The sequence below is a fragment of the Chaetura pelagica genome, unplaced genomic scaffold (assembly GCF_000747805.2).
Source record: "Chaetura pelagica isolate M959 unplaced genomic scaffold, ChaPel_1.0 scaffold314, whole genome shotgun sequence".
In the NCBI taxonomy this organism is placed as follows: Eukaryota; Metazoa; Chordata; class Aves; order Apodiformes; family Apodidae; genus Chaetura; species Chaetura pelagica.
The window spans coordinates 2109216-2122743 of record NW_009953218.1 but is presented as its reverse complement, the minus strand read 5'-3'; the positions used below and the strand labels follow the sequence as shown (position 1 = coordinate 2122743).

General features: G+C 39.3%; 1 protein-coding gene across 1 annotated transcript in view; it reads right to left on the bottom strand.

Moving 5' to 3' along the window:
• Positions 1–13528, bottom strand: part of GRIP1 (glutamate receptor interacting protein 1) — a 229276-nt gene that overhangs the window by 44363 nt on the left and 171385 nt on the right. The window contains exons 8-9 of the mRNA XM_009997739.1: positions 5532–5679; positions 3758–3927 (exon numbers count right to left, since the gene is read on the bottom strand). Of these exons, the coding sequence (XP_009996041.1) occupies positions 3758–3927; positions 5532–5679 (318 nt within the window). The remainder of the gene's footprint in view (positions 1–3757; positions 3928–5531; positions 5680–13528) is intronic.

Genomic DNA, 13528 nt, shown 5'->3' with positions numbered 1-13528 from the left:
AAAAGTGTGGAACATTACGAAGGCTTTTTTGAGGAGATGCTTTCTGGAATTTCAAGTCTGGCATCCTGCAATGGTCAGGGTGGTAGGTGTTATAATGGTGGTAGATGAGGAGGCTGCTGTGGCTGCTGGCACACGGATCCCCGGTAATTTGTTGCCTGTTGCTTCTTTGAACCTTCACTGGCCACATGAAGGGATGATGGAAAATCAGAAAACAAAAGGACCAGAGAAGAGGGAAAAGTAACTGAATTGCACAAATAAGCAAACAAAAAGAAGTAAAAAAATGAGAATAAAATAAAATGAAATAATAAACAACCTGGTCTTCTCTTCTTACCGGGGGTGCTAACTCAAGGAACTTAATATTTTTTTCTCAGTATAAGTGCTTCTGATGGTTTCCTTTTTGTTTTCTTGTGTTTGTTTTAAAAACGATTAACACTGAACGAATTTCTATTCCCCTTCTGGCTCTAGGAGCTAAGATTGCCAACTTCCTTAGAAAATACTGAGATATTACATATGAGCACTAACTAAAGGTTAGTGAGTCTCTGCTTCCATTCATATACATTAGAAAGACCTGGCCAAACCATAGAGGAACACTGTGAAGTGGGAATTATTCACTGAATTCTTGTCTGAAAAACACAAAGGGATTCACTCATACTATGAAATGTAAGCTACAGTCTTTGGCCCATGAGCTGTGTTACTGGTGTCTCTCTGCTACCTCCTACATCTATAATGCCTGCAGACATATCTTATGTGTCCCCATGCTGGACTTTAACAACAGTAAAAAACTTTGACGGTTTAGGTTTGATCCACACTGTGCATTCACACCTCACTCTGGTGAGATAAAATAAAGGGGACAAGGGTAGCCACTGCAAGCACCTCACAGTGCCAGGAGAAGAGCTACCCTTTTGTTTCACTTCATATTACACGAGTAATGATCTGCCAATTGTCTGAATATATTAACCTTCCTCTGACTGAAAAGCAATGCCTGTCACTACAGTACACACCAGGGAAGGGAGAGCAAAAGGAGAGTTCAGGGGCCCACCATGCACCTTGTGGAGTGGTCGGGGCTCTGGAGGCCCTGGCACTGCCCTCCATTGGAGTGCCCTGGGCCCGTGTTCCTCCCTGAGAGCACCCCTGCTGTGCCCCAACATGTCTTTGAATCAAAGTAATTAATTTTTTTTCTCACTTTCCACAGATAAGGAAGGCAAGGGTGGGGTGCCACGCCAGCACCCTGAGGAGCGCCTGGCACCAGGGGCTGGCCTGTGCCCTGGGGTACCTGACCCACAGGCATCAGTGCCAGGGAGCTCAGAGAATGCTGAAAATCTCACATCAGCCAGAAAGGTTCCAGAAACAGCAGCACTAGTCTGGTACATGTATCTTTCAGACTTCTCATATCTTCTCGGATGGAACTCTCTGATTACACCCACAGACAGGAAGATTTCCAAACTTTAACTACAGTTTAAAAATTAAAATCTGATAAGAACAATGTGGCCAGGTGGATTTTCATTATTTTCAAGCTGCGATGAGCCTTGTTTAATTAAAAAGACTGCTTCCAGCAGGAAGTTATCTGGTAGTCTTCTATTTTTATTTTTTTTTTAATGTTTTATTTTCACACTGAGAGTAGAGATAAAAATGTCCTACAAAGTGGGAAGGTACACAAATTCTGTGTGCTCAGCATCTAGAAGGATAATCCGAATTCAACAAAAGTTCTGTAAAAGAAAATCCTATCATGTGTAACTGTAGTAATTTAGCAGTAATTTGAGCTATTCCAACCCTGGGTTGTGTATGGCAAACATAAAACTAATGGGGCAGCAAGAGAAATGAATGTTAGCAGCACAATACAAGGGAACAAGATATGAAAAAAAAAAATAAATCAGATAATTTATAGTGCTCTCCATTTTATTTTAGGGCTGAAATTTCAATTTATTTTATATACTGACTTTCCTGCCCATTTTAAACTCCTGACATGTTCCCAAAGGTCCAATAACTGAGCAAAACAAACACAGCCCTAATGACTCAGCTTATCCCAGACACAGAAAGGGAGCTTTTCAAACTGCAGTATCTAGGCCATACCAAGCAGGTACTTGCTTCCATAAAGCCTGTTAAATCTTGACTCAGTCATGGGATTGGAGTAGCACCACCTGGTGAGGGGCTGGGAAGGGCTGCAAACATGCTAGCTATTCTGTCTTACTTATGAAAGCAACTGTATTCCCTTAGGGAGATTTCTCTCTAAAAGACATGCTTACATAGTTTTTTGCAGATCCCCTTGATTTGATTTCATAATGGCCACTTCTTAACTCTACCATGGCTAGAGCATTGCTTTTTCTAAGCATCTGCACTGGGTCAAGATGACTGGCACATTAACAGCACCAATTTGTTTGAAATGTCTGTTAAGAAACTAACCACTTCAAGTAACACAATCCTCTACAAAAATCTTTGGTCCTGGTGCTCATCTTCCCAGAAGAAATACTCTTCAAAAGGTTATTTAAACAGTAAAAAATTGGTTGTGTGACATCTTTGCTTACAAAGTAGGAAAGACCTGTTTGCAACATACTGTCATAACTGAAAATAATGGAAATATATTGCAAAATTTGTTCTTCATCTCATTCTGCTTCTGCAGCATCACTCCCTGCTCCCTTGCCCCTCTAACTGTCTTAAATAGGAAGGGGAAAGAGGTGCAGCTGAATAACAGAAGAACATGGTATCACAAGGGTTACTTTTTGTTTAACCTACTCTAGGAGAAACAAGTGTCTCCTCAGAGACTAGTTCAATATTCGCCAGTCTAACAAACTGACTAGAGTTTCGCTTATCCAGGGACAGCCTCATCTCGGATAGATGTCCAAAAACATTTACCATCACTGACATTTCTAGGCCTCAGAAATCTTGTCTTGGTCTAAAGGAGGCAGAAGCACAGCACCACATCCTGACAACATGGTACCACTGGTTCATGCTATAACACAGGTACCTGTTCTCTGTATATTTGGTAACCCTCGTTACTTCTTAGATGCCCATCAACATGTGGTGTTTTAGACTAAATTTATGAATACTGTGAATTAGTGACTTTCTCAGAATTAGTTAGAAGACAAGACAGGCAGCCCTCATCTTCAAATACTAAGACATTTTATAGGTATTTGATTTGAAAATGGAAAGCCGTTCTCTTCAAGCATCACATCACAGTGAAAAAAGGGCTGGAATCTAGGGAACTGTTTCCAAACCTTTTTCACAAGCGCTGATAATGAAGCAATCTCAGAAGTACTTTAAAAGATTATGGCAATAAAGAAAAATGCCACTAACAAGAGGAAATACAGTGGTTTTTTGAGGTATTTTAGGGGACAAGAAGTGTTATTAATTAAGTGGTCAGAACCGACTATCAAGTAAATATGCTGAAAAGAAGCTGGCTGTGGTCCATCCTTTCCTCCCACTCTAAATTAAGAAGCAATTTATTAATTTACTGAAGTACATAGTTGTCCCACCAAATGATTGCAACAGTAGAGTCAACGGGTGTCTTTATGTACACCTACAAGTGCACAGAGCTGTTTTTCAGTAAAACATTTCCCTCTCTATCCATAGGAATCTCTGAGGGTACATTAAGGCTAAGAAAACAAAAAGCTTCTCAGAAACTGCAGAAACAGAACCTGGGGAGCTGAAACAACATTTACAGACATAGCTGCTGTGATAGCTTCCTTGGCCATTCAGCAAGGGGAAGAAAAAGTAGAAGACAGAAAAAGAAAGGGGTGTTTGGGGCTACAAATCCTCTTACCGTGCTCTGGGCCTTTCAGTGCTAGTCTTGTCTGGTGGTGAGGAAGGATCTCAAGTTTGACATTATCCGCTGCATTAGCCAAAAACTGTGTTGCTTCTGCCAGTGTGCAGTACTCCATGCTGGTGCCATCAATGGACAGAATATGGTCTCCTACATGTAGTGCACCACATCTACATAAAAGGGGAAAAACTCAGTATTATCACTTATGCCCTTTGCTTGGAAAATGAGTTTTACTGCCTTCAAACTGGTCATGACAACTATGAGCGTGTTCTTTTTTTTCGAGAGAGATTTGTGTTTTGTAGGCATTGTCACTGGTCAGACTTTATATCTATTAGTACAAACCTTAAAAACAATTCAGTTAATACAGTATATGCCAAGACATCACTCACAGAACTGGAATGGGGTAGCTGACCATAAAAATATGTGTGAATGGCAGCAGAATAAAATGAGAAGAGCTTAAGGAGACTCAAATAACTTGGTCACATATCCCTCACACAAGCACCCAGTTCATCATTTTTTGAGTTATAGTTCAAACAATAATTAGTACAAAAGCTGTAAATGACGATGAAATTATGCAGTAGTCAAACAAATAATGAAACCAGGGCTAGCATGGTGACTTGAGGAGTGGGGTGGGGAGGGGGCTATCTGCTAAATCTCGCTGCACTCAAGAGACTGGCTACTGGATGAGTTGAGAAATGCAAACACAGCAGTCAGCAGCCCGACGTACCAGTCAAGTAGACAGCTCCTTTAATTGGTTACCCCCTGTGGAATGGGAAAAAACAGAGGGAGAAAATTAAAGCATCCTGAACCATTGAACTGGAGAACACCCCTGGATCAATGGCCGTCACTCTCAAAGTTTCTACTGTAGGTAAAAGCCCACAGAGGAGCTGTAGACTCACTGCTACAAGTGGGTGCTACCAAAAGCACCGTTGTCAAAGAGGAGTTACAAGGTAGGGTGACCGGGGACATGCAGGAGGAATTTGCTGCTGAAACGTAATATTTAAGGATTTTTTAGATAGAGTTATGTATATAGAAATACACTGCATATGTATAAACACATACACACACACACGCACACACCCCAGAAAAGATCCCACAGCTCTTGGTTGTTTAAATGGTTTTATTAAAGGGTTTAAATGAAGTGAAAGAATTACTGCAAAATAACTCCAAAGTACAGAAGCCAGTCTTCCTAATGCCTCAGTCATATTCTAAAATGTCAATTAAAAAATTCACACATAAGGAGTTGTATTTCACTGTGCCACAAGAATGAGTGATACATTCTAAAAGAACACTTCAAGGTTGCAAAGCCTCAAAATTTACTTCCCGTGACAGCTGTTCCATACTGTATACTTACTTTAAGAACTCCAGTGGGTTTTTTTGTTTGTTTGTTGTTGTTGTTTGTTTGCTTTTGTTTGGGTTTGTTTGTTTTTTTAAAAATTATTAATCTCTGCTGCAGAATTACATTTAATAGTCAGAGCAGACCTCTAAAGTTCTGTGTTGCACAGTGCAAAGAGACAGTCACACATTACATAGGGGCTGGCTTATTTCATTGAATACTATGAGAATGACCTAAAGTAAATGGTGCCCAGGAAGTCTCAAACTCAGCAGTATGAAACAACAATCTGTCAAAGTGCTAATTTTAAGGCCTAGCAACCTTGGGAGCATCTGATTCAGACAGAAATTAATCAACAATGTTTTTTTAAAACCAAACCAAACCAAAGTAGAAACACAATGGATGTATGGACCTGCAGTGTCAGCCCTCTGTAACACTCACCTGTCTGCAATACTCGCAGATTTGATTTTGTCTATGACAATGACCTGTTTGTTGCAGCACATCGAGGTAGTTAGTGCAACCCCAAGAGCAGCACCGGGAGTTTTGGCAACTTCAACTAGTAGTGGCCCAGACGCCGTTGCTACTGAATCTGTTAAAATTAAGACAACAAAAGATCAGTATTATACCAATGTGTTAATTATGCCATGTTCATATTTTCCCACAGAGAACCTCCATGGCTATTCTATTTCTCTAACCAGACAATGTGCCACATAAAGAAATTCTGGAATAGCAACAGTTTAGGTGTCAAAAATCAGCTCTTAATATTGAAGCCAATAAAACCAAGAGGAGGCCTGTGAATCTGGGATGTTGGGAAGCTTCTGAGTGTGTCAGGATCAGAGATGGACCAGATCAGGGAACCAGGATGTGTTAGGGAGCCATTCTCTTGTGATACTATGCTAAAAATCACCTGGAATTAAAAACAGGTTGAAAAAAAAGAATTAATAAAACACGCAGAAAATTAGCTGAAAAAAAGAATTAACTGAGAAGAACAGGTTAGAGTAGGATGCAAAATTAATTTTCAGAAAAGAAGGGGAAGGTCTGGAAAACAGCTGTAATAATGAAATGAAGAAGGTGAAGGAAAGGTCTACCAGAAATCTCTCACAAAGGGCAATTTAGGAGAAAATGGAGAAAGTGCAGGAGGCATGACAGGTAGAAATAGAAGGTAAACTAAAACGCATGTGAGGAGGTTCAGAGGATTCTTGCAATATCCTGTCACTGGATAAAGTCACTGGGCACAGACCGTAAACGACTAACACTGAAAAAAAGAAAGCAGAAAAACAGGAGAGAGCAACAGTCATGACTGATGGAACTATGCCCAAGAGAGACAAGTGCTAGACTGAACGAAGAAAAAAGATAGCAGGCTGCTTCCTAAATGCCAAAACAAAGCAGGCAGTGATAGGAATGAAGTACATTCTGGACACTGCCTGAGAACTCCTACTAACCGATACCCATCGATCAACATCTGATCTCAGTGGAGTAAGATACAGTAAGTGAAGGTGTCCTTTAAGAACATAAGAAGACTAAGACAAAAGGCTATCACAAGCCTCTGGAGGTGCTTACAATCAGAATAAACCAAAAATGAATAAGCAAAGACCAAATGCCCACCTAGCAAACAGGAGAAATTGGTATTCAGCATACTGGAGACTACTGTAAGAATGCCAGGAAATGTTCAACTGAGATGTCTTTCAGAAGTCCCTGAAATTGAAGCTGTAAAAGAACTGCAGCTGGGCTTCAAAGTGTGGAGGAGAAGACAGATACACAACATCCTATTCAGTCTTAAATTTAGAAAACTAGTCCAAAATGTAATACTGACACAGAAGCGAAACAGCGCATTATTGTATAAAATTAACAAGCTATGTGATGGTGCAAGAAACTGAGTGACAGGCTTGACTGACTAACACTCAGCTAAGGTGCTCTTCCTAGTTAGAGAGTAATGTAGGTAAAGTGAATATAGATATGAAGTGAAAAAGGGTGTTTTTATGGAATGACATAGGATACCAGTGAAGTGTCAGTTAATTGTTCTTATAGAATTCCTTTTCCCCTCACAACTTGAAATAAATTTTATATTTTTGCTGTCTTTTTCCAGTTAGAAACCTGGGGGCTTGAAAATGCCTGTTAAATATTTGTTTAATTTAATTTAAAAATTAAATAAATTAAATCGGTTTTGTGACCAACTAGGACTGACTTTTTAAAGGCTGAACTTCCACAGGCACTACCAAAAAAAGCTGCTCCACAAATCCAAACCAAACTTTAAATTGTAATCTAAAAGAAGAGCTTTAAAGCTGGATGAACTGCCCTCAACAGCTACCTGTCTTTCTCTAGTAACTAAAGGCAGCAGTTGTGACAATCAAACCCCCATCTCAGATGCCTTTCTTAATGGTCTCAATAAGGCAGGATTAACACAGTGACTTGCATACAGCCAAATAAGCATGGGCAGCAGAGCAGAATTTAAGAATTCCCAATTCCCATTCCTGCACTGAGAAACAATTATTTTCTCCTTGAATATTACAGTGCTTTCTGGAGCTACAAACAAGCTCACACGTACAATCATATGGGAAGAAGTCTCAAACAACATTTGTCATCAGTATCGTGTCAAAGGCTTGAACTCACATTAATCCAGAAAATGGTAAAGCTCCACTTGTTATTAGCCACCAGTGAGTTACTTCTGCAATGACTGCCTCGAGGAGAGGAAACTAAATGCAAGTATCTGTTAAGAATTAGTAAATCCTTCAAGATGCTGCTCTGGAGTTCCTTGAGAAACACACCATCAGCTTATGCCCTAGTCTTATTTCCCAGGTGTCTGTTGAAATGCACTGGGAAGGCAAACCAAGGCAGACAGGATGAATAAATAAGCTAACTACATTAGAGGAACCAGAGGAGAAGAAATGGAGTGTGTCTAACTGTGGAAAATAAACACAAGGAAGAGAAATCAGAAGGCAATAATCAAGCACACATTCCCTGACAGAGAAGGATTAGTTTATTATGTTGAACTAAAGCATGGATATGAAAAATGAATCATACAGGTATAAATTATTCATGTGTGAAGATGTTTCAGTCATTAAGATATTTACACCGTGACTGAAGCACTTACACACTATGTTGATTTATTGCCTATGTAATTACATAAGATAAACCGATGAATGTTTGCATGAAAAACGCTCCAGATTTTTGATTTTGTTAATATTTTTTCTCCCTTTTGAGCACTGCATCTCAATCAGTAGAAGAGGCTTGATTAAAATCTCCCAGAGGAAGCACCATTGCTTTCCACATGCTAGTACATTTCTTCAGCTAGATAGAAGCAAACCTTTTTTATTTGACAACTTGTATCACTGGCAAGAAGGGGTTTTATTCTGCTTACACTTTGATGACACAAATCTATTTTATATATCTATATATGTGGATAAAGCAAGCAGTGTCATCACCCTCCTTCACCTCAGAAGATAATAATAAATTGTTTTGAAAGTTGAAAAAAAAAATTTAGCCTAATACAGTGATCACTCCACATGTCTTTCTTATGTCCTTGCAAATGTATGTATCTGCTAATCCTTACCTATTCTCATAGCTTGTTGAATCCATTCAACAACTCGTGGGTGGTTGAGGACAGAAAATCTCTTTAGGGTTCCCACAGTGGGGAAGCCAAAAGTAAGATGCCTGTATAAGGCAGTAAAGGATCTACATGTGAAACATTATTAATAAATGCACTAAAAAGGGAAAAACTTCAGTCATAGCTTGCAATCAATAATTACACTAAATCCATAGAAAAACAACCTTTATTAGTTTATGGTGGGTTTTTTTGTCCTTCTCAAAGCCTTCTAGTACTTAGAGCTGGGAAGTGCTGCTATACTGAGAGCTTGTTCCTGTAGGAACACTGAGCTCTGTTGCTACTATCTGTGCTCTGCAGCTTCTCACTTCTCTAACTGGAAGGTTTTGGGTGCTTTCTTATTTTTTTTCATAAGTCATGGCAACACAAGGTACAAATAATTTCTCTGAGCAGCTTAAAAGAGCCAGACAGGGAGGATGGATGTCAAAACACATTTTGACCTGAAAGAGCCAGCTGAACCACTTGAAGCACACAGCTCCGCAAGACTGCTATTGATCTTGCCTGGATGCTGCTGTATCTTGTAGCAATGATGTGAATGACAAACAAGTGGACACCTTGCTATCTCATACTGATTTTTCTCTTACTGAGCCTCTTCCCTATGAGGTGTTGAAAACCTAACAATTTTTTCACTTTAGAATTTTATATAGCAGGTCCATATAGCCTTCTCTGTTCTTGTTATGATTCTCTGACTGAAAGTATAAAAAAAATAAATAAAAAATGAGTCTACGCTGGTTCTGATCAATAAATAAATGCACAGTTCCTCAAAACTTACAGTGCTCCCCATCCAAAGTTTTAATGCTTTTGTAGCAATGCATTCACAGATCTACATGTGTCTCATTCCTGTCAAACCAGAAGCCAGTATTTCACAAAAATAGTTTTCTTGGTCAAAAAACTGTGTTCTCTGCTCCTCACATCTTTCTTTATTCTTCTCTTACAAAATCTTTGCAGCCCACAGATAGAAAGCAGAGAAATCTCCCCTTCAGTTAGGAGCTTTCTTTTGTCCATTCAGTTCTTATCAGTACAACCAATTCTTTACCTTTTATCTCTTTTTCTGTAACCCTAATTTTTATACCCAGTGCCTCATACTGTACACATTTTATACCCAGTGTGCCTCATGCTCAGATTAGTCAGGAAAGCACAATGTTAATTAGAACAATGGGACACCCAGACTATATTTTCAGAGCAGCAAACATCATTAAGCTCAGGTCATACGACACCTGGATACCTTTTCTCTAACCCCCTGAAACAGAAAACCTCTTCAATCCTAAAGTGCAATTTCAAGTACCAATACCCAAAGACTCAACCATTAGTTTGGTAGATTGCAGGGGTATATTTTAGTAAAGTTAAGGAAGATTGTTGAGTACTGGAAAAAAATCTGAAAGCACAGATATTTTCTCCTTTAAGAGAAAAACTCAGAACATTCTCAGCAAACCAGTTTGAAGAAATCAATTTGAATCCCCCCATCACTCCTACACTTAACTCTCACTTTCCTTTACCCTCTCCATGCTCTTTTTTTAATTCACAAAAATCAATGATTCTTTTCCAGCACCAGCTCAGCAATCATCTATGCTACAGCACTGATATATATGACACAGTCGTTGACTGTTCTCCAAGGAGAAAACTCTCATAGTTGAGTAAACTCTCAAAGAAGGATCCTCCCATGTCCTTAAATGCATAAATGTCCTGCAACTTCCTTGAACTTGTTCTAACAAAACTGAAGCAGAATGTGTGTGACGGGCGTGTATTTATGTACATGAGCCAGTGTGAGTTACAGAAAGGGTTCATCACTACAGAACACCCTATTGCAGTTGATTCTTACTTTAAAAGAGTTGAGACAACCAACTCACCACTGTCAGCCCTCAGTGTGCAAGTGGAAGGTACTTAGAAATTGCAGTGCTAAGACTGAGATATAAAGCACAGAATAGGATGACAGCAGTCCCAGCTCCTGTGTTCAGATCTAGGCCTGTATTTGACTTACCTCAGTCTCAACTGGCATTTACAGAATAGTCTGACAGTGGGGGGATGCACAAGCAGGTGCAGTTTGTGTCAGCCCATTCAGAATCAGTGTTAGGGATAAGCACTCCTGTTTTCTCTCTTTTATATTTTATTTCTCATTATTATTTTTTTATTATTTGTTTTTCCCCACTTTTCTTTTACAGAAATGGCTCAAAAATTCAGGTGTCAGACATACCATAGAGCTTTGCTTTATCGCCAGGAGCTTTGCCATTCTTTTGGAAAGTTACATTGCTGAAATCCAAAAACCAAGAGTTGACAAATTTCTTACTGGGGACTTAAAATCCATGGCCAGCTGTACAAACGTGAGCTCGGGTAACCAACCTAAAGAGCAGGCAGAACTTCTAACAGACTGGATGAATTTTGTCTTTGAGACCTGTGGCTTTTGCAGTAACACTCTCCATACAACCCATTTTGCAAGGCCTTTTATAGCATTTCTCAGTTGACACTGGAGCAGCATAAAAGCACTCAGATTCTGTGTGCACTCACATCCATTTTCTTTAGCACTCAACAGACTATTCATCACTGTCAAACAGTATCTTAAACTGCACTTAATGAATCTTGTCATCCTCCATGTGGTTTACTTATTGTATTCGTAAGGATATTAATTTTTTAAAATTAGCACCAACCCAGAAAGAACATTCCTTGTGTCCTTTAAAATACACCCAGAAAGAACATTCCTTGTGTCCTTTAAATTATCTCTCGGTAAGAATGACACAGTTACTCTTGTCCTAGCTTCTCACAGCAGTAAGATTGTATTCCAATCTGTGACAGTGAGATTCATAATCCCTTAAAATACCTTTGAGTCTACTACTTGCCTTCCCATGTTTTCCTGAGACTGCCCTAGTGATAAGTGGCTGATCTCCCATTGTCTGCCTTTTCCATAGGCTCCAGCAAAAAAAGAGCCAAAACCAGTGACTTTACTGTGCAAGAGAAAGATTTGCTGGGAGTGGGGAAGCTTTTCTCCATCCTTCTCCTTCTTTTGTGCTTCACTCCACTAACACCTTTCTTCTTTTTTCCCCAGGTTTGTAGTTTATCAGGTCGCAGACGCAAAGATGAAAAAACCCACTTTCGGCACCATTTTCCAGCCACATTCTAAAATATTCCTTAGGCTATATTGCTAACATTTTTAATTTCCTTTGTAGGGGCGTTTTCATTCACTCTTAACACCAACTAGTTGAGTAGCTAAGTTTCTCTTATACGCATACAGCTGACCTATGTTATTTAAAACACTAAATTTTGGGGGGGGGGAGGCTGCTTATTTATGTAATACCCTTTCCTTGCACACTACAGATAATCTGATCTCAATGAATCCCTAATCACCATTTTGCAAAGAACTAAATAATAATTACATATTTTTTTTAAGATTATCTAATTAAGAAACTGAAATTGGGATCATGGGTCAATGGTTTCAAGAGGGAAAGCAGCAGCAAGCAAGAGAGGAAGGAATAAGATTTCTGCAATGTTTAAAGGGCAGAGGAACAACATTCAAGATGCCCTACAGCTGAGTAGCACCATTATCACTCCTTCAGAGCAATATTATTTGATGCCTCATACTTTTGTGACTGCAAAGGTCATAAGTGAATCACACACAGGGCACAGTACTGGCCTTGGTATTCTATTCTATTGATATTGCATAATGTTTGCACCCTGGATTTGTTCATGCTTCATTTAGCAGAGTAACCTTTTCTCATCTCAGATCTTATGGGAAAACTAAAATCAATGTCACCTAGGAAGCTCTCATAATGATTTCTGAAAAGCTAGAAGTCATTGACCATGTTTCTAATTCTCCCCTGATATCCAGAATGCAAAAATATTAAAAAGCTAAATGACATGTGAGACTTCACCCTAAAATATGTTTTGGAATTGAATAAACTGGCATTATAAATTGCAGCCAGTATTTGGAGAGAGGGGGTGGTAGTTTCTTTAATAATAAAACAACTATTTAAAAATTAAATATTGTTCTAAGGATCAGTGGCAGTCTCAAAGGCCCAACTTAGAGCCTACCATAAAATATGTGCGCTCCTTACTGTTCCCTTGATTATGGAGTGTCTGTGTGTTTCAGGCAGGCAGTGGAGTGAGCAACAGTTGTTCTAATTTTACCCAGCTCAGTTAGAACTAGAGGGGCAAAAACAGTGCTAAAAAATATAAAATACTGGTTTTTTTCTTATTGTCAGTAATAGCATGGCACTGGAGCTGCTGGGCTACTAATCGAAGAAAAGCCCACAGAGTCCACAGAAAAGCATGACAGTGCTGCTGAGGAAAAAAACCACCAACAACATTTTACACCTTCTCACCTTTAGAATAACCTGATTTCAAAAATAAAATATAGAAAAAATTTCAAGAGGATGCTAGCAGAATGAGTGATAGTGAAATCAGAGAGACCTCTCAACCTCACAACAGAAAACAGAGACATTATTCTCTAAATGAATGTGCCACATATCTCCTCCCCTATACACAAGCAATTTCATATTCTTGACAATTGACTGGTGCAGTCTTTCCATTTTCCTCTTGTTGCTTCCTGCCTGCAGTTCATTTATATGCTTCTAATTCAACTAGGTTCTTCAAATCAAAAGCTTAGGAGTTGCCTTTGCCTAATTTCATACATCTTGACCTTAGCTCCATCATCCTTTTCAGCTCAGAAATGCCTGATAACCAGTTGAAGAACCATCCCTGCCTTCTAAGTGCCCACACCAGTATGGGTGGGGACGTACTCAAAATCCACTTGTGGACTTTCTGAGCCTTACTCTCATGGTCAGACCACTAAAGCCTGCCTCAATCCCTTCCTCTTGAAAGACTTTCCCCAATTCTTGAAACACTCTTT